Source organism: Varroa destructor, unplaced genomic scaffold (genome assembly GCF_002443255.2).
Source record: "Varroa destructor unplaced genomic scaffold, Vdes_3.0 BEIS01000004.1, whole genome shotgun sequence".
In the NCBI taxonomy this organism is placed as follows: domain Eukaryota; kingdom Metazoa; phylum Arthropoda; class Arachnida; order Mesostigmata; family Varroidae; genus Varroa; species Varroa destructor.
Genome location: NW_019211457.1, coordinates 257,227 through 279,776, shown reverse-complemented (window position 1 = coordinate 279,776; position 22,550 = coordinate 257,227). Strand labels below are relative to the sequence as shown.

The 22,550-nt window shown below is 39.8% G+C and overlaps 1 protein-coding gene across 15 annotated transcripts in view; it reads left to right on the top strand.

The window, feature by feature from the left end:
- Nucleotides 1-22,550, top strand: part of TBC1D16 (TBC1 domain family member 16) — an 83,568-nt gene that overhangs the window by 49,151 nt on the left and 11,867 nt on the right. For 13 of the 15 annotated variants that reach the window (XR_015326100.1, XM_086986685.1, XM_086986689.1 and 10 more), the window contains 8 exons: nucleotides 5,022-5,329; nucleotides 10,678-10,985; nucleotides 11,758-11,909; nucleotides 12,282-12,588; nucleotides 14,658-14,967; nucleotides 16,911-17,127; nucleotides 21,748-21,850; nucleotides 22,330-22,464. Coding sequence is in view for 13 of the 15 variants with exons in the window: in XM_086986685.1 (XP_086842811.1) it covers nucleotides 5,022-5,329; nucleotides 10,678-10,985; nucleotides 11,758-11,909; nucleotides 12,282-12,588; nucleotides 14,658-14,967; nucleotides 16,911-17,127; nucleotides 21,748-21,850; nucleotides 22,330-22,464 (1,840 nt within the window). In the remaining 2 variants the exon portion in view is untranslated. Of the gene's footprint in view, nucleotides 1-5,021; nucleotides 5,330-10,677; nucleotides 10,986-11,757; nucleotides 11,910-12,281; nucleotides 12,589-14,657; nucleotides 14,968-16,910; nucleotides 17,128-17,699; nucleotides 17,822-21,747; nucleotides 21,873-22,329; nucleotides 22,465-22,550 lie in introns of those variants that run through there. The other 2 variants (XR_015326101.1, XM_086986693.1) reach the window with 2 other exon arrangements.

The following is a 22,550-nucleotide window of genomic DNA, read 5'->3' as shown; positions in this document are numbered from 1 at the left end:
TATCGGTCGACCAAGGCTAACAGGGGTCACTACAAATGTCCCGTCACCGACATTTACACGATTACGTGAACAAAGTCAATATTTAAATAAATCGAATGATTCCATTAAGTGACCATTAAGATACCAAGAGGTTTACCGCCGCAACCTACGTTCTTCCGTATCGGAAAATTTTGATTTGCCTTAAGTATGTATCTACTTTTGTAAGGCGCTTACCTGCACTTTGCGTAGCATTGATAAACTGTCAGGTTGGACGACATAGCCGTATATATATATTTATATATAGACATATATTAAAAGTCTGACCTCTACCTAAGCCCGCTAAATCCACACGCTCCCTGTTAATATCGACAAGTTCTCTGACTCGACATCCGAACTGTTCTCCTACTGGGACATCTAATTATAAGATTAGCTTGATTCTCTCACTAGCCAATTCACTAAAAAAGTAGCTTTTAAAATCTCTTCGTACCGAACATGCTTCTGTTCGAATATTATTGCAAGAGTATATCTTATCATCAGTGTTGACAGACTCTTAAAGTACCGTCTTTCCGAGGATGTTTCATGAGCCAGACGAAAACCTTCTCTCTTTGTGGAAAGTGGTCTAAGCAGACGAAATTCGATCGATATAACTCCGGTTCACATGCTGGGCGTATCCACAGGATCAGATCAGGGCGCATCTCAATCGATAAAATACTAATATCAGAAATCAATGGCAACCCCGAAGTAAATATTGGTACAGCGATATGTACAGTTCGCTTATTATACTCATTCAGGCGGAACATTATTCTGGTGATAAGGTACTACACTATATGATGCCAGTTGGTACGTTCTTGAACTGAAAGCTCGCATCCGCTGCTGCTTAGAGGTATTATTTCGAAAAATCAACAAAACCGGGCAAATCTAATGAAAACAGATATTATTATCTATTTTCATTATCGATTGAAGAAGCATGAAAGAATTTTCTATTTGTTTTTCTTAAAGCTCTAAACTCAGTGCAAAAGATTCGACTAAATGGTGGATATGTGTCTGTGTTTATACGAACCTGAAAGATACGCCTTTTCCATATAATTAGTGCACAATTATCCTACATACTAGATAATTAAAGAACCCTTTGGTTTGCATCTGATTTTCTACCGCGGGCGATCCAACGATAGTTATAGCTTAATCCTATTGATAAGTGAACATTCATCTCCACTAGTATAATGGTCATCTATAGAAGTTACCAGAAATCCGTTTGTAAAGTTAAATATAAGCACTTCGGAATCAACTACCGTTCAGTTTAAGCACGTTCAAATATATTTGAGTGGACAAAGAATTTGAAGGTTGCTACGTACATGTTTTCCGATTCAGCAAATATATATAACTATATAGACAAGCGACATTGTTTGTTGTCTCGTACAGCCGCGTACTAAGCAACACGCCTTAGTTCGAATAAAATATGTGGAGCCGTTAATTTTAACTGCTCCAATAAGTTCTGAAAGAATAAGCCTTCCCTCATTTGAAAAATCGATCGGACGTCCCATCTGAGAAGCTTAAAGCCTTCTGCTTTGTCTTATTACTATTTTCCCCAACTTATCGAAGACATTCCCCTCTATAGAACTGTCTAGGTTTGCTGTTTTACGTTGCGCAATCCGTAAGCATCTGGTCAATTTTGTAAGTCTTGCCTTAGTATTCAGCCTGTTGTTTTTCAAGGGCTAAAATGAGCCACTGTGTGACTCGCTACACCTCGCCCTCCGGCAGACATGAGGCCACTTGAACATTGTGAAAGTCAATAAGCAGACAGGCCACAGAACTACTAGAGCTCAAAATGGTTTTAACTCCGGATAGGCGAAGGGAGCACTGACGGAATTTTGCTAACACGAGCGACTGTGACTAGTCAAGCCATTAGAGTCAAAGGACACTCAGATTCGGAAGCACCTAGAAGGTTACTTGGCTAGCGGAAGACTTTTTTCTCGATTAGTCTTTGACTTCCGCTGCAGCCTTAATAGTGATCCTTATATGCCCCTCCATGCCACCGGGCTACAAATATCGTAACTACATGCTTAATAAGCTTAACTGAAGACAGTTCACTGTCGGTGTCCAGAATTAAGAAAACCAGTGGTAGAAAAGTAAGCACACTCCAACAGAACGTGTCAAAACGGTGCATACGGGTAGATGGATACAGGTTAGGTGAACAATAAATTCTAGTTCTTAAAAGGGGGCTTACGTTATTATGCCACATCACTTGATACCCCATATATTTTTCCCTTGTGGAGAAAAATAATCTAGCTCAATCTTAGCGCGCCATTAGAAGTTTCCGCCTAAACACTCTCCCTGAACCACACGTTCCCATAGAAGATGGACGACAGACATATCGCGGCTGTAAACGACAGCCCACGACAACCTTCCTCGACCAAAAGTCATTCGAAAATTGGCTTTGATCAACAGAAAAACGCTAAAACGTCAAACTTCTAAGCCACTCATCAATAGCAATCCTGTAACAGCCCATCTGACTTCCTGACCACTTTGTGAAGTAGGCGTAGTTTCTATTCGAGAGATTCTGTACTTCGCACACAAGTTCCCTGTGTAGAAAAATTGCGGGGCCACACTCGCTTTAGGTGAGGCAAGCCGCACCGTCTTGTTTGAGGTCAAAAACAGAGCCCTGTGCCGATGCCTAGTCTCCCCGCTAACCCCATGAAACTCTCGAATTTTCAAGAGAAGACAACAATAACTAATACTGCCAGCAACATTCAATGGTTGCGTAAAGCTAAAAGAGGCTCTAGTGGACCTTTTGAGTGGGGCTTTCATATTCAAATGTTATTAAGGTTAAATTATTTTTATTTTTTTTAAATTTTTTTATTACTATATTTTTTTATATATTTTTATATATTTTATATATTTTTATATATTATTATAAAAAAATTATCTTAAAGATAGATTATCTTGCTAATGGCATGCTATTATTTTGTGCTTGTGTAAGATTTTTGTTTCCCTTAATGCAAGTTAAATACTCGGTAACTGCGATAATTTAGAGAATATTTACTGTTGCCCGTTTGGCGAAGATCATAATTGAATTTTGTAGATTTTTAGACATAACACGTGCACCTATATGTTGTTACTACGAATAGTACTGAACAGCAGCTTTTAAATAGTGACAATAATAATCTTATCCACATTATAACTTAATTAGATATTTTAAAAACTGTGAGAATGGCAGAAAATTGTCAATAAGTGATGATTATTTAAGAGACTTGTTTTTTTCACTTACTTAACTAAAAAAATTATCATTAACTACTACGGTGATTCTTATAGCCGATTCAATAGAGATGAATTTCTGAAAAGATCCGTACAAATAAAGGCAGTATCTGCTAGCAAGAATAGTTCACATGGGAAAATACTGCTGTCGCTTTGTCGAACTTTGAGGAACTTCAGGAACTAAAATAAACAACTATTAGATAGTTAAACACAGGGCTTGCGTTACGGAGAACACTCTCTCAGTTAAGATAGTCCGAGTAGTTAACCCAATATATTTAGATTCAATGTGCTTTTCCGATTTAGTAACTTGTTTTTTACGAAGGAAACGGCTTTTAGAGGTATAATTTGTAATTACATTCTGAAATGCTATGGAAAGTTTCGTTCGATATTTGAAGGACTGTTGCGCAGGGCTTCTATCGTATAACCGTTTGTCCCGAGTACCAAATCGAGAGTTCGCCTTTTACATCTCCAAGTGACATTTTGAATTTTCGCGGTACTGCGTTGATACGACTGTGCTTGTCTTCTAATCATTTTTAAGTCGTCGATGGCCTCCATTGATTTTAAGTGGTATTGATGATTACAAGGCCTATTCATTGCTGACACAAAAAGAACGTCGATTAGACGTTCGTTGACAAAAGTACTTCTATGCAATATGTGCACATATACTCTCCCGCTCTAAGCGAAAGCGCAGAAAAACATTCTTTGTCCTAGCTTTCTTATTAAAACAATTTATTATAATGCAAATTTCAGTCTCTATAATACGCGTCTATAATTGACTATGGAAGAAGTCTTCAGGGCGTACCCTATAGTCTGGCCGTCTCTACGTCCTCATATTTGTGTAGCTAGTGTACTAGCTACGTTTTATCGTTGGACGACCTATACTCTGTTTGGCTTCGTGTGCTGGAGTTCGCTTCATTATAAGCTTAGAAGGAATCAGCATGGTGATCTGTTATAGTTTGCGTTGACACAATTATTAAAGATCCATTTTTTAATTCGATCGAGGATAATCACCCCCAGGATGTTATATAACTATCCCTTCGGAGCCGCGAGATTATCGAGCCGAGCCGAGTCGAGTCGAGTCGAGTGGTATTAAATAGACGCTTCTAAAATAGAGGGGTTTTCGGTAGGCTCATCAATAGAATGAAACAAACTATTATCATTTTATCTCTTCAGAGCTTTTATTTCTTAAATGGCAATAAAATTATTCTATTGGACTCTGGGAACGGTTTGTGCGCAGTCATATTTCAACATAATGAAAAAGGCTAAATAACAGAAATAAATATGATGTCAAATGAAAGATCAATTGCCTTACGCCCTTAGATTCTTCTACACACAACCCGGAATGTTTTCTTCGCTAATAGAGACATACATCGATGGGAAAAAGTTTGAGGCTGCTGTAGCAGTTGGTTTATAATTTAAAAGCATTTTTACAACATTTCCTTTTACCGCGGTGAACCCAGAGGTCTTCCTTCTATGATTGCATGTGATACCGGATTCTGTAGCTATGAATGGGCTTAGATGAAATGCAAAGGTAACAAACAAGCAATAAGACGTTTACCTGGCCTTGTCCTTTTTCATACTAAATCTTCTTTTGAATATTAAAACTTGATTCCGACCAGATAGCTGTTCCACTATATCTAAGACAGCGGGCTAATAGCATATTTGACATCTTCGATAGCTTTGTCGACTCTCCAAAGAACGCTTTAGCTATGAATATCAACCAGTATAAATGCTATAAACCAATTTTCAAAAAATTTATTTAATTTTGTTTCTTCCCTTGTTTTTCGTAGATCGGACGGCGATTCCGACGACACCGATTCATCCGTTAGCTCTGACGATTTGGCCACAACGTCCTGCGAGCACGCAGCGCCGGTCGGTGCTGGCAATTACCATTCGGCCATGTGTATGACCGAAGACGCCGAAGACCGAGTGTTTTCAAATGCAACCACGTGTTCAGATATCGCTCACGATTTCGCCCAATGTACACCTGAAGCTGTAGCAGCCAGCGCCGTACCTACGGCCAGCGGAGATTCTGCGGACACTGAAGGAGCCACAACGGCAACAAGCGCTACAGCGAACGAACAGATTAATCCAACAGGTTTGTCATAGTGTCATATTATATACAAAGTGGCGCAAAAGTGGGCTAACAGTGGGGGGGGAGAGGTAAGTATAGGGGAAGGGAAAAACTACCTTTCGAACATGGAAAAGGATCCGTAGCTGAAGCTGATTCTGCAAGCAAACCTTTTTGGATCCGTTTCGCCTGGTGCGTGCAGTATGAATAACGTCGCACCTTTTTGATGATAAGGGTCAAACTAGAGGTTCTTCGAATAGGTCCTAACTCAGCGCTTAGCCACTGAGTTAAAATTTAGTGGTTCCTTTGATCTACTAATATAGAAGCAAACTGTTACCACTGAATCATGACTCAATTCTATGTAGCGTCCATCAACCGTTTTAAAGTGCGATATTATGCAGTCCATTGCTAACCTATTTGATAAATTAAAAAAAAATAGTTAAGATCTATCATTAATACATGTCACCTTTGATTATTTGATGGTAGACGGGTTTGATTATAAAAAGAGGGCCATTCCCTCTGATTTCCCCTGAAAACGAACTATATTTTACTGCATTATCTCGATGATCTGCTGCCCACAAGATTACTCATGTGATTGTACCACTATCCCTTTATACTTCAATTTCCTAAAAGCTTTTTTAAGCTGAGCTCTGCTCCAGTTTAATCACTGTCGACATCGTAGATAGGAATTAGTGGAGTTACGGGCTAATGCAGTCCTTTGTGAGTCTGTAAGCTCGACTTGATTGTTTTGGTTTGTGTGACTTCTATTTTTATATGGGAAATCATCCGATGCTAGCACCACGTGTTATTGTGTAATAGAACGTTACCTAGTTTAACAGTCCACCGTGCTGGATTCACATCCATTATTGCCATCATCACAAAAAAAAGAAGCACATGTCTCGTTCTTTGTATCATAGTTGTGATCGTTCTATCAAAAAAGAAAACTATCATCATTCTGTTTTCCTTTTCACCACTCTACATAGTCGTATGTAAAAATAGTGAAAGCAATATAGGAAATATAATTATTGTTTCTTTACTCGACCAAAATGGTTCATATGTTGAATTATGTCGAAACCCTGCCAAAGGTAACCTTTTGTAGCCGGAAAAACGAGCCCCTTTCTAGAGTTGCTAAAATTAGTTTCTATTCAACAGCTTGTACATCCGCCGGCGGGCCAGGCGGTTCCGTATCAGCAGGCTGTGCACCTAGATAATATATCACCTGCTCTAGTTTCCGTGTGGTTTCATATTCAGTGGAAAAAATTGGCTCTCTCTGAGGTTCTTTCAGTTGGAAGCTTGGGAGTTTAAGAAAAACCCAACCGGGTGACGATATATTTGAGATTATTAAATATAGATGAGCAGAATATTGGTATGATCGTCACAACTGCATGTGTTCTTCTTTCACGGTATAAGGATTCTGTGGAAGATAATTGCATTCGGATAGCAATATCGTTGGCCTTGTTTCCTACTCTTTGAAAAGGACACGCCTATACAGCTACGCCGACAGAAGAATCTTATTCGAGTTCCAGCATTTTTGCACAACAAAAAAAAAAACAGGTAACGTCAATCGAACAAGGTAAATGCGATAATGACCGATTCCAGAATACAGCCAATAAATTAATCGCAGAATATAGAAATGCATAGAAATTCTCGGTATCAGTATAAACTGACATCTGTCGAATCATTCAAAGTGTCATTGGGGGCACCTGTGCCGTAACGTACCCCAGTGGCCTTGGTTGGGCATGATTACAAATACACGCAAGTACACCTCGTCTGGTATGAGAGACGTTCTTACTTAAATATCATGTTTTTTTGGAGTGTATTTAGTGTTTGGCGCTGCATATAGACTTTATATATATATATATATATATAGAGCTTTTGTGTGCCGGTTTCTTTGCAAGCAAAATTATGTACGAGTGCTGTAAATCGGATTCAGTTGGCAACCTCTATATCGATATTAAGACGACATTAGTAATCGGCACGGTGTCGTACTGTTATTTAAAAAACGAGCAGTTAAGACAATGATGTTTTCCGGTATTTTTCCTCTCGATGAACCTAGAAGATTGACCTAGAACTTGAATGTATATACTCGTACGTGGATTGCTTCTGTGTTAAGAGCCCAAGCCCACCTTTTTCGAGTGAGATCTTTTTATATATCCGTATTTTTCTTAAATTTCGCTGGTGTTTTTAACGATCTAGCAAAATATCTTGGGGCGATTCGCACTATAGACGCCACAAGACTTGGCTAAAGAGGAGAACTCCCACAGACAAGCATGCAGCTTATTTGCAAGGGCATTCAAATCAGGTTTTTTTTTTAACGAATTTGTGCCAGGAGTATATACGTTTCAAATTTTCGTTATACCCTCGATAATGCGGCGAATATCCGGGATAAGTTTACAGCTTAAATATTTCAAAGGTTTTTGTCTAAAACAACAGACTAAACATAGTAAAGGAGTTAATGCCCCGCAGTGCAAAAGTGCCAAATCAGGGACCTACCAGGGTTTTGCATCTTCGAAAAGTTGGTTTCGGGCAGGAAACGAAGTGTGGACCTAAACCACTGCGCCCCCTTCAAGATCGTGCAGGAAAGCAAGTTACCCGTCACGCCATCATGGAGGCGTTACAATACTTCCTGTTATTGCGAAGCCTGCTAAAACGCGAGGTTTACCAAATCCGGTCTGAAAATACAGTTTAAATGCCCCGACAGTACGAGAAACAAAAAATCTATTTCCTCATTTATTATCATGCAAAAAAAGGGTTTTTTCAACGTCGACTTGAGCCTTTTTTCATGGGCATAGTTCGAATATATCGGTTTATCTATTCACAACGCTGAGTTTACGACACGCGCGACGCTGCACTGAAAACATTTGCCTAACTGTGAACGTATTGGTTTCCTATTTGATCCTTCAGCTGTTGCTAGCGGCAATGTCCTGTGTGTTTTGCTAATCATAGATCTCTCAGCCACATGGCAAAGATAAGCTTCAAAGGAGACTCTTATATATCATATCCGTTTATTCCTATTAATCGGCAACGTTTTGTCGGGACGAGCAGCTTTTGCGGTTTGAAAGCCGAACGACATTTTCATTCAAGGCCAGGACCTAACAACTAAGTCGCTTGATAACTTTGTACGGCTGTGAGTGACGGCCCTGAGCGTAAACTAGAATAGAAACCCAATGACGTTTGAAAACCAGCAATCTAGACAATTAAATTAGTGATTAATTAACATATTAGCGGCGTCCGTTGAGCGTTGAGGATCGTGTTGGGATCGAGTGGACCATTTAGCCCTGTAGCGCTAAGTCTATCGTCGACAAACTGGACCAGAGATAAAAACCTAAAACTTGTGTGTATAAGAATGGCTACGTATATAACCGTAAAATGTGGAACACTCGGCTAAACTTTATTTTGGAAAGCCGTCTTTTTTCCTTTTGCTTACACTCTATTATATGTACGGCTGTCATATGCACTGTCCCCACCGTGTCAATACACACAATAATCTGATATTATACATTTAATACTGTCCATCAGTTGACTCATGCTTCGATTGGGTAATAACATCTACAATAATCTTTAATAACAATTCTCTCATCTAATGTTTAATAAGAATTTCTGTTATTTTGCACACAACGCAATGCATACGGTTTCCATTCCAGTTGTCTTCCATTCTCTATAGATAAACATCAACGTTCGTTTAAAAACAACTAGTTCCTTTCGATCCGGGTTTTCCCGCTCCTCGTTCAAATGACGAAACGAAACCCTTAGCAGAACTAATAGACCATTTTGATCGCGTTCAAGTGGAAAGTTTAGCCGGCTGTGGACCTCAGCCTTGGCCTGGTTGAGTGTACATTGAACGGCCTGCTCCGTATATGAACGAGCCTTGCGAGAAGATTTACTAGATATACATCGCATTTTTTTGCGAGAAAGCTTCGATGAGATACTCTAAATGGTACGCTTTAAACCGGCACACATCCGGTTTTGCACCACAGTTTCCAAGCTGGCATAAACAAATGTACCGGCCAGAGTTCTACTCCACTAGAGTCCGTTCCAAAGTTCTCCGATAGTTGATCGACTCCGGACTGTGCCTCTTACGGAAGACTGGGTAGCGCATTTTACCGCGTTACTCCAAGGACCTACCAAAGTAAAAGTGGAGTTTAATACAGGGGTAAACTGGAAGGCCAAGCAGTGGAAGCGGTTAACTATATCAATTATCACATTCGGGTACTCATTTAAAGACGTAAGCGTGTGTACTTCCAAATAGTGCTCCAGATCCCCTCGTGGACGAACACGTTCTCACTGGCCCATTGCAAGAATAGCGTTTCGTTTATGTTTGACATGGGTGCACTCAATGAATAAAGCGGTGTCTTTTGGAACACTTTCTATTCTACATGCTGAAAGTGTAGAGTAATCGATTAGTGGGTCTTACGGATTATTAATTTATATTATAAAAGGCGAATGATTGCGACACGCGCATCTCCTAACAAAGTTTGGTTTGAAATGTGTTATCTTTTCCGGCTTGCTGAAACTATAATTTAGAGTATGGTTATTATGTGCAAGTTGTAACATCTATATTAGGATTGAATATACGTCAAAGGAACGTGGGCTTTTCGGCCCTTCAAAATGCCTCTGATTGCGTCATGTCCCTCGAGGATCTAGCAGTAGTAAAGTTGATTTTCATATTTTAACGTATCCTTATGGTAGGTAGTAACTGCTCGCTGCATGACCAACTCGTGTAGACTATGATTTTGTTGCAAACAATTGTAACACTGGAAAAAACATCAATCGCTAGATGGTCACCATAGAAAATAGAAATTTATTTTAAGCCGCTGTACTTCTGATATGCTATGTATTTTTTTAACCCATGATACCCGCTGTAGGCTGTAATCTGAACTACAGACAGACTGACCGACTGAAAACTGTCGAAATAATATTAAAACCAGTTCCGACCTAAAATCAGGTAAAAAATGACGCGCTAACTTAGCGGGTCATACCGCAATTTGAAAAAGTTGGCTGAAATGCCACGGTAGCGTGCCAATATCCAGATGTGAGGCCTGATGCCTCTCTCAAACGAAAATAACACATTCGTTTAGCCCCTATCCTCTATATGAATCAATTTTTTTTTAATTCCACGGTCTTTTTACGGTCTTTTTTTTACTAATGCATTTCTTGATAAGGTGTATCGATAGGTAAACTATATAAACACGTCAAGGAAAGGTGCATTAATAAGGATAACTACCAGAAGATGAGTGTTAACCTACTTCCTTTGAAGAAATCTCTTTAACTTGTCATACATGTGTTGCTCATATTCTATAATAATAATATTAATTATAATTTTTGCCACTAGTTTATTGTAGTTATTTATTTTCTTTTTAACACGTTTCCCTTAGAGGTGACTGCTTCTGACTCCGGAATCGGCCCAGAAGAGGTGACCGCAGCACTCGAATCAATGATACTTGGACTGAAAGCTCTAGAAGACGACGTGTGGCCAACATATCCCGCTGATACCTCTGCTGAGCCAGATGCTGGAGATATCCGGAAAGGTGCCATTACGCCCGGGATTTATATGATTGACAGCAGTGAAAAACAAACCATTACTCATGCGGACCGCCCCAATAATCAGACCACCGAAACTGAGGCAATCCCCTCAAGAGCGGATGCTGTCAGCAATATGCAGGCGGCACCTTTGCCAGATACGGTAAGCTTTGTAGATTTACAGTATTCTAATCGTTTGCCGGCGAACTATGTGGACCCGATCATTGTTTGGAAGACGACGTAAATGGAGCGGACGCAATAAGGTTGGCTTTAATTCCATCTTAAACCGCTCGAACTGAATTTGAAGGCGAAACCTTTGGAAGTTATCATTTGAGTCAAATTGGGCTAATAAACTTTTGAAACGTTTCTCATTATGTTACGGGTAGGCCGAATGCGGGATGGGTTAGTTAACTAATTTAATAATGGGATTAGAAAACTTCGATTAATACTAATGTAACTATAAGTTACAAATATTACCTGGAACAGCGAACAACACCACTGACAGAGAAAGCACTTTTTACTTATGGACTACTTTAGCTAATTAAACTTTTCACAGTTGCCTGTGTAAATAAGTTATCGACGATCTTTACTTTTATGGGCTTCCACCATGCCTGTGTTTTCGAATCGAGTTACTTGCAGTTTATTACAGTGAATTTCAACCGCCTTCAATTAGTGTTCCATATATCCGCAGCAATAAATAGTTCTACAGCAATATTGTATGCTCAGTATCTCAGTCAAACTTTCATCATTGCTAGATGCAAATGGTTATAATATCAATACAATATTCCAACCTTTTATTTGTTTGTGCCTTCAAGCACTTGAAATACAACCTAACTGGATCGCATGAAGCCTCGGCGCTATTTCCTATGCCTAAGATGTATAATATCCATTGTAAATATATATATATATATGATGCTCATGTGACTATTTTCAAGAAGGGAACTCTAAAATCAAATATGAAGCTATTAAGTCGATCTCCGAGTACTTCAAGTCTATCAGCTTCGACGATCAGTAACAAGGGCAACGCCACTTCTACCTCGTTAAGGTCAACGCCTGTCGAAAGCTCTGAAAGCAGTCCTCAAACGATGTAAGTGGTGCTTGTTTGATATGTGGCGTTAATACGAATATTCGTAGTTCAACACCTTGTTCTTTTGGCGTTTCGTTAACGTTGTTTCGTGACACATAATCTTAATGAGTAAATTCATAACGTATTCCCAACATGAGTTACTGTTTTCGGAGCTGGTTGAAGTTCAGATAGTCCGTTGAAGGGGACAGCGCCAACCATTCAAGATATGTTATTCTCACCCAAAGATCCATACTGTTCGCCTCTACGAAAAGTCTGAATTCATGACTTTGTACTGCGCTTCATTTTTCTCAGAGCAATGACAGAGCGCCAAAAGTTACCCTAGTTACCAAAAGCATCGTTTTTTTCGTTCGATATCGCTCTTTGTGCTATCAGACGAAACAAGTACATCATCGAAGACAACACCCCCGAGGACCTAGTAAGTCGACACAATCTCGCATTCCCTGAACCGCCAGCATCAGCCACCTCATCAAGGTGCGTTACGCCATCGTGCCACAGTGGAAGTGGAAGCCCCACAAACAGCGTTTTCTCGATTGACCTTTCGCAGATGAAGTCGTTAAAATTGCTTTTCTCCAATGTCGACTCGACCTGCGGACAACTGGTTATCGCTTCCCGTGAGAGCCAATACAAAATTTTCCACTTTCATCATGGGGGACTTGATAAACTCGCCGAAGTATTCAAGGTTTGTACAGTAAATACTTATTATTAATATACGCTTGTTTGTTTTAGAATCTATACAACACTCGACAGCTCCTGGGGCTGTATCGAGCATATCGAACGAGGATGGCTAAGCGAATTTTATTCTATAATCTGTTTTCCTGACCTTATTATCGACTTAAACCTCTTGTGCTTATGAGTTACATATATTTGGATAATGGATGTTGCTCCTTAAAATTATTAGTTTTTGACTAGTCAAGTCAAATCTGTTCGTTTTTGCCACATAATCTACTATCCAAGTAATATTACTCACAATATTACTGCCCATATCAAAAACCTAACGAAAAAACAAAACAATCAGTCCTAGTTTACTGCATAAATATCGTCCTTCCAACTGTAGGAAAGGTCACCTTTTGTCTTCTAGCTGCTGTTATCCTGCCCTTCCCTTTCACATTTGCATAATTGGGTTTCTGCACTAAACCTTCGGATTCAGTTTATCCCGGCCGCTTCCGAAGCTTTTGAAACATACCTTTGAGCCTATTTATGGCAGTCGTACCGGTCGTAAAAGTTAAAATAACTATCTAGCTAGCTAGCTAGCTAGCTAATTTCAAGCGGTTTGAGCTATTTTTCCAGGTTCACGGTCACGGTACGACAAGCTGAAGGATAGTAACCGGACCGTCTAAACGTCGACATAACAGTACCACATTATGTTTGTCGGACTTTTTTTACCTTCCTTTTCACTCTTCACGCAGAATTGCACTCATCTACATATAGAAGAAAAGCAGGTCCGCGCAGCTAAAGTATGGCCTGTCTGATCGTCGAAGAAGAAGGCCTAGCCGTCAGGCGACCGTCAATGTGTCAATTTAGCGGGCCAACACATAAAGGTGTTTGCCCGCTTCCCCATCGTTACCTCATCCTCATCTGCTCAACTACCTAAGGTCCCATTTATTTGTATCAAAGCTAGAGAGGCTCCGGATGAAGATAGGGCAAACAAAAGCAATAGCGTAAGTTTACATCCGACGTTTACGATGGCAAAGGTTGGATCGGCTGCTGATCCCCTTCAGAGTAATGTTATCTACCTCGTCCTGACACGAGCTACTCTCGTCAACAATGGCGGCATAGGGGAGCTGATTTTTACTGCTTTGGTATTTCACCATGCCCCTCACCCGCGTTGTAGTTGTATGAGTAAACAGAATAAAGAAGATACAAAAGATGAATTGGAAAATTAGTCATACCATATCTTCGTAGAGTCTTTCCGTGATGTATGGAACGACGATAAATGTGTCCGTTCATAACACATTTCTATTATTTTAAATGTATAGAATAATTTTTAACCAAAATAGTGGAAATCACTCTATCCAAATCTACGTTTATTGTCCACCTGCAACTGTGGGAACCAGTAAAATGCGTAATGTCCCGCTCTGAGCTGATAACACAGCGAAATCTAGCGACCCTACATATGGTACATAATTACTTCGTTACAATTACCTTTGTTACCCAGTATCACTATTGACCTTTCTTCTATATCGTATAGCTACCGTGTTCTATTGGCAAAAATCGACAATTTTGTCCTTTCTAACAGTATATCTGTGTCGACTGATCTAGACTCATGCACTCAGAACTCCCATGAACAGCCCATTTCAATCACCTGATACGCGTTGACTACACTCCGCATGGATCTGGATCTATGTAGGATCTGTAATAAGTATTCACAAACGCACATCTTCTTGTAGATACTGAAAGGAAATCGGTGCTTTCATTTATGGATTCACACCATCTACCACTATAGCGAGACGCAGGGATTGATCGATACGCAAAAACCAAAGCAATCCTTAGCGGCAATACCGGACTTGAGAATTGAAACATTTAGGCCAAAAAAAAAAACGGAAGGGCCACATACGTTCAACAGCAGATCAGCTGATGACGCTTGTCTCGAATAATTAATAGTAATAATAATCGCGAGTGAACCTTTTTTTATTAGGCGCAATCCGTTCAGGGCCGACTCATAAGCCGAAGCGGGCCAGTTTAGCAAATAGTCTTCGATTAAACGAATAGTGTTTCGATTAAACTTTCTAATTACTGCTTTTGTTGCAGGACTTCGACTTTTTGATGAAGAGCCGAACGCAACGTATTAAAGAGTACATCGCCAGTGGAAATGTCGGTTTGGGGAGTGGTAATTCCAGCGAACAATCTAACGACAGTCCTAGCCTTGGCAGAGCGGCGACCAGCGGTGCAGTTCTATCACAAATGTTCGTCCTCAGTAAACCACGCCTGTCTCCTGAGGAGTGTCATCCTGAAGAGGACTCGACGCCATTATGTGACTTCGACTTCTGGTTTTGTCACGAAAACGAGGACGGTGTCTTTGAAAACGAGTGCGAAATACGAAAAGCAGTCTTTTTCCGAGGTAAGTTTGGCAAATTGGCAGCTCATAAAATGAATCAGGTTAACTGCTCCATTTGCCAAGTTAACTAGTACGTCATATCACCCCTAACGCGAAACAAACAGCGTTTACTAATCTCACCTTAAGTAGCCACATTGATGGAACAGATGATACATGCTATCCATATGCGATTACTCGACCTCTTGGTTGGTCACGCTTACGAACTTCAATAGAAACATTTTAAAAACTAGTGTTCTTCTAATGCTAAGCTGCTATGACCATTTAGCGTGCTATATGATGAAACTATTTATGTTGTTGTCATTGATTTAGTGTCACATATGATCGCATACTTTACAACTTCTTCTTAATATTGTGGCTTTATATATATATATATATATATACATATCTATATATATATATATGACTATTCTCCTATCGTTTTTGAAAAAACAATAGTAAAATGACGGTGCTTTACTTCATTGGTGACCCCTTCAAGCTCCTGCGCCTCCAATGGCACTATTAAAATAAGGCCGACATTGTACCTGTCAGAGCATCCGCGATTTTATCACCATTGAAGTTATTGTTTTACGAGCGGCACGGTCCATTAATGATCCCTCGAATCATATACATATAAGTCGGCCTACGCTACAGTTTTCCCACACAATTTTATTTACAGAAATATCCATCACAATAAATCCGATTTTGTCAGATCTGTATCAAATTTGTTTGAAGAGCCAATATCAGTTCCTCGCTTTCTTAGGATATTTATAATAATTCTACAATAACATAGATCATTATTATGAACGTGTGAATAGTGCACCCGCCACTGGAGGGTGAGATTTTAGAGCAAGAGAAATATTTAACCAAGGTAGCTATAACTCCTGGTGGAAACGATATCCATTTTTTCCGATTCCCCCTTATTCCACCTTATGCTATGCTGTCACCGTTTGTAAGAATAAGAGTTGCCCATGATAGGCCTCGTAGCCTTTCACAGCGTTCTGGCTACATACTGACGATCTGACAAAATAGATGTTAATGCAGTTTCGGACGTGAAACCCAAAATTTCACTGCTAAACACACCATATTCGTTAAAATAGGCAATAACTAGTATTTCGTAAACTTTGAGGAACTCTGATTTTGAGGCGCTAGAATAGCACGCAACTGTCGAGTCACCCGTTACATCAGTATGTTTGACTTCCTCGTCTTTGACTCCTACCTACTGCTGCTGTTGTGCCATTTCTTTCCAGTCGAATTTGAAGGGGTACCAGCGAAATAGGCGGTTCTGTTTTGTTTTTCTATATTAAAATAGCAAATTTCAGTATCGCCTCGCTCCCATCGTACACGCCGAGGTCCTTGTTTTATTAGCCGTCGGTTTCGTACAAGTACGATAAAGTAATGGTAGGGCAGTCCTTACCCTTGACGCACTAGGGGGAGACGATCCGGCTCAAGCACGGCAAGCTACCGGTATGTGCGTCACGCGTCTCCAAAACTCCCATCAAAAAAGAAAAACTCCTTGCCATAAAAGTTCTTGCTACGGTGCACTGAGAACAGAAGAGCCTACATACTACACCTAAAGCCCCGTCCAGCAGGATCCTGGATCCGAACTGGAGATAAACGCATGGTTCGTTTTGTAGTGCGAGGACCCAGCCGTCTTGTCGAATCATTGCTTAACCAAGGCAGCAGCAGCGCCACCAAATGTAACACTTGAAACTAAAAATTCTCCGAGCATACCCAATGAATTTCGAGAATTAATTAAACCAATTGGTTTCATCAGTACTGCTTAGAGGGCAATGAAATAGATATTTAGAGTTTAACACTTGGTACTAGTAATGGTTAGTAATAGTATGAATCGGATTGTATGCGATATGGCGTTGCTACATAAATACAACTTTTTTTTGTTGGTATTAACCTGTCATAACTTTATGTGGTCGATTCTCTCTTTTGATGCATTTATCATGTCGTGGCAGGTGTCGAACCAGGAGTTCGACGTCACGTTTGGCCTTTCCTTCTATTTGTGTACTCCTTTGAATCGACCCAGAAGGAGCGGGACCGTATCCGTACTGATAACTATATCCATTATCAGGATATTAAGCGACGACGGCAACTCATGACCCAGGAACAGCGGGATAAATTCTATCGTGATTATGAGTGTACTGTTGAAAAAGACGTCGTTAGAACAGATCGGTAAGTGGAATTTTTATTAGCAAAACTCTAACTATAGGGATATCAAAAGAGTAGAGTATTTATGAGTAACACTTGTATAATTACAAATAAGTTGGACACTAATATATATATATATATATATATATATTATGTAAACGTGGCGGTTTTTTAATACGTAACTGCCGGTGGAACATGACATAATATGAGCTATCTAGAATGTAAAAAGGTAAGACACATTAAAGCTAATGATCTTACAAGAGAGGTTGCTGATACCTCAGTAGTTTTTCAAAAGGTGTTGTTCGTACCTAGTGGTAAAATTACATATGTTAATGATGTCAAGATTTAACCTATGGAGCTCTTGTGTTGCAAATAAACACGTCATTCCACCGATCATCGTAATCATTCGTTTTGTGGGCAATTAAAACGCGCCTCCAACCTCCGATTCCCACGCATGATCGATCATATTCTAGTTCTGTACTTCTTCAACTCGAGCAGAAAGTAACCTGCACAGAAAAAAGATTTAGCGAGTTTCTATCGTTGGAAAGAAACGCATAGGCCTTATTTAGGATATATTATAAACAACGATTGCGCAGCAGGGACGAGACATCCGATGTTGATTTGCACGGTATCTAACCTAGCGGCCGTTCAAGGAAGTCTCAAGCTCACGACTGGAGGGACACAACTGGGCAGCGCTTATATTCATAGGAACGCTGTGGTGAGTGGGCGATAATTTACCTGTTGAACCTGAGAAAGTTCAAATCTATTATTATCCTTACCTCCCTCGATTCGCAGTAAAACTCATACGATTGCCCCTGAGAGCCATATTCGAGAAGGAAAAGAACAAAACGGATTACCTGAGACCCAATACATGTTGCAGTGGTTTGTTTATGTTGAAGCTATATCATTTAAAGGCTACCTCATACCGGCTTTCCATTCAAACATAATAGGTCTCTATACATAATGATGGGGTCACTACCGTGCGTGCGTACAAACACCAGAGCATATATTATGGCAAGCAAACGGCGCCTGACTACACGGTGTATTCCAGTATCTTTTTTTCCATAGTTCAGTCTACAAAGCGACTACCGTAACTTGTTACTTTTAATAATGTCTGCTGCATTGTGTTACTGTGTATTATGAACTGCTTAACTAAGGCCTTGAATGTATTGAGCAATAATTCCTGCAGGCATTACTTTCATCGTTAATACTAGAACATTCGATAAAAGACCTCATACAGGTTATCGCTACCGGCGAAACTATAATTTCCACTGAAGATTTCCCATTTCACAAACAACATAGTAGACACGTTATGGCAATCATTTTATATAGATACAATCTAGTAGCTCGCAAAACGTAACAATATCAACAGAGCCAGGGTGGATGACAAACAGCTAATGGTCATTCTCGCATTTCTTCATCAGCGGAAAGGATTTTCAGAGAAAAAAGACCGTCTAGGAGGTTCATGTAGGTAGTCCGGATCTAACTTAACCAAAAAGATGGGAACTATCTGGGAAGTCGTTTCCCACACAACGTCCCATTGCTGCATATGGAATCTACGTCCTGCCCGGGAACGTTGTAGGGTTGGAAGAAAATAAAGGACTCGAGTTCACGCTAAGAAGGAAGCCTTCGAAAAAACGTAGCTCAACGTCGACACGGTACAATGGTGTGACCAAGCAAAAATTTTCGAAGTGACATTTAGAAAAGCTATTCTCTTATAGAAAAGCTATTCTCTCATCTGTTTCAATCAAGTTTATTAAAAACAATAGTTAAGGTAACCAGTTGCCCCCTGACCGTCAAGTTAATAGATACTATACGCACGGTGTTATATAATCAATGTGCATACATGGCGTTGTTCAGTTTCTATACGTACAGATTCAGAGTGTGACAGGTTAGTTTACTTAATCCTATATTCATCTGCTTCCTTCGAGGCACGACGAAAAGACATCACGAAGAAGACCTTCTATTGGATTCAGTCCACAATTTCCTTAAACACTATTTTATCAAAATATTTGTCTCTGATAAACTTTACATCTAACAGAAACTTCAGGGATCTATCACTGAAAATTATGCAGCATCGATCGCTACACGGTAGTTGTCTGTTCAGTGTTATTTATTGACTAATCAGGTTTATCTTAAAAGTACGTTGATGGGTACGGACTGATAACGGGAAAAATCGAACAGAAGCATATTTCGTTCGCGGTGATCGATGATGTGAAGAGCCGTTGGGAAACAATACGCTTACATACCATTGTTGGTTTATGGCGAAGGGTAGTTCGGGCGGCTACACATGCACGGTGAGATAGTGCTAGTTGGATTTTGAAGAAGTTTTTTGTCTTTTTAGTAATTAAATATAGAATATTTCAATAATAACAAGCGCAAGCAGTGTCAGTAGAATTAAACTCAAGTTCAGTTACCAAATAGTTGCAGTAACCATTCAACCGATACCTAAAGACATCCCCCGTGAATGCTAACTTACTATTCAACAAGTTTAGTACGACTCGATTTTGGTAGGAAGCAACGTTCTTCGTATTTTAAAGCAGTTTTTTTCAAATTATTCCCCCTTTAGTTTTACTCTCACACAATTTCTAAGGATATACCTACCTGGAGTTGGCCTCTCTCTGACGCAAGTCCTTAATTCTCCTTCTACTTTTATCATAAAAAAGCGGTTATGCTTAAGTGATCCTAATTGAATTGAGCGACAACTTAGCTGCAAACAGTTGCGAGTTTATCTGATACAGATGACCAGCCTAGATCTACTCTAAAAAAATAGTAAAAGCGAGCAGTTCTCCCACCTTTTCGAAATACAACCCGAATATATTGCTATTGCAAAACCAGAAGGTCAGTTAGACTGTGGCAGTATTAAGAATTTTCAAGGGATGACTCATTTATTTCGTCCGTGTATTATTATCCGTAAGACGTTATATGCGCGGCCTATAGTTCAGATAAGAGTTTCGACGCCCATAAGCTCAATGACGTTCATCACCTTATGATCTAAGTGTTACGTCTTTTTTTTTTTTATGTCAAATCAGCAGGACATTGTGTAGCTTTTAGATCATCGCCAGCTAAGTGAGTGGTAACGAACTATCGTGTAGACTGACGTAGTGACAAGCGGCGTTTTTTTGAAAATACCATCTCATGCAGTTTCCAATCTAGAACCTAAACCACCTAACCTTCTCTCCTGTCGTATTCAGGCCACTGTATACCTTCATACTTACACTAACCTATTACTGTAATTTGGGTGAGGTAGCTGCATGTCAGATAGAGATTTCAAGTTTTGTGGTGGAAAGTGTTGTACGGGCTCGCGTGGGACTAGTTTTAAGAAACAATATTTTTCATGGCAAATGCACCGCCATGTATGAAGAAACGGTCGTCACAGTTGAGCTACTAACGTGCTTGGCTTATTCAAATTTGTTTTTATATTAGAATAAAGATAAAAGTCCTGCGCTTTTTTGAGTGAATGAAAGGTGCCATGTTATGTATCCCCCGTCATGGTTCACGGCTTTCCCATCCTGTCTCATTAAAAACTTACCAATGTTGTTGCAGTTCGTTGAACTGTATGAAAGATAAAGCCACGAAAATGATTGCCCAGTAAACGGAAAAAAATATTAAAACTGCAACAAAAGTTCACATTCGAAGTCCAGGAGAGCAGTTTTGACGATGTTTGTGGTATGTGGCCTCGCGTTGTCATAAAGCAGGACGATCTAACTTCGTTTGTCTGGTCTTTTTTTTGAATAGCTAGGATAACTCTATGCAACTGGGCCAAGTAAATGTGTTCATCAACTCCATAGTTCGAAAGAGGTAATACTGGGTAGTTTAGGCTCTAGCAGTCCTAACAAACGCAAACGAAGAACTACGCGGATATTTGGCCTTGATTCCCTTCCTGGAGACACCCATTGCAATCTCTAGTTCATTTTGATGTATAACCATTACTTCTTATCACTGGTGACAATTCTCTGTAAGGAGGTATCGCTCGATACCAGCCAAGATGATATGCAGCGCTATGATTTAGAGATGAGGACCCAAATTACAAAGCCTTAGGCTGTTTCGGCAGTGTTTCGGCCTTGATAAAGAGCGTAGCTCAGTTAGCGTGATAAATCCTTTTTGTACGAGAAATCTTTATGTTTAAGGAACTATTTCAAGTTTAAATCGCACTCATAACATAATACTGTTACAATATGATATAGATGAAAGGGCGTTTTTGAACGGTATATCAGGAAAAAAGTATGGAACATTTTTTCTTTCTTTTTTCTAACAGTTCACAGCTGAAAGTGTAACAAATTCACACCTTTTCTATTTCCATTCTCTCCAGTATATATACCATCATACATAGTCAGCATAGCCTTTAACCCACAGAAAGCCTGGAAAACCTTACATATGATTCACTCATTTTTTTTTAACATATTTGTAGAAGTTATTTAGTGATACAAGAAAAACAAAAAAAATTAGCTAACAAATAATTTCAATTGATATATGGCGCGAACCGAGAGAAAGCACACCATGTATTTGTGGCTACAGATCGAGCCAGCTCGATGCAAATGCTACGACTTTATCATGTATCAATGGACGATGATTCAAAAAATATCTTATATTTTGTCTCGTTCGCGACTCGCAATTTACCTACTTATCTCTCTTTGCTTGCAGAAGTAATCCATTCTATGCAGGAGAGGACAATGTGAACGTATCGAAGATGAAGGAGATCCTTCTCAACTACGCGGTCCACAACCCACAAATAGGCTACGCTCAGGTATTAGGACGGCGGGTCAAACATTCGACCATACACTACCCTCATGGTTCACCTGAGCATGGGTGAATTTGATAAGTTTTGGCCGCCGTTGGCCGTATCAAGTCCACCCGTAGGTCTATGCAAAGTATTAAGAGGAGAAACCCATACGATCGTTGACGATGCGAGCACTGATCATTGATTGATCGTTATATTGGAGCGATCGGGCATTAGAACGCGAGCAAAATGCTTGACAGTGGCAATGCGCATTTAACTTGTGATGTGGATGCGCGCGGTAAGGTTCACGTTGGACATGGGCATGGGCATGGGCAAAGACAGAGTAACTAAATGGTTTAGCTACTTATTACTCAGATTGATGATGAAGCTGAAGTTTTTTTTGACAGTTGCACGGTAATCAAAAAGGTATAAGTAAAAAAATGACGAGTTTGTTCTATGCTCTTGTTATGGCACCGTTTATTACTAAATCGACATCGAATTGACAGGGAATGTCAGACCTGCTGGCGCCCATTCTGTTCGAAATTCGTGACGAAGCAGAAACCTTTTGGTGTTTTGCCGGTCTCATGCAGCGAACATCTTTTGTGTCTTGTCCAACGGACACCGATATGGATAATAACCTGGTTAGTACAATTAAAGGATTTTTATCTTATCTTCTAGATAACAATTGCATCTATATAACAAATTATCGCACTGTTTTCGCGCTTAC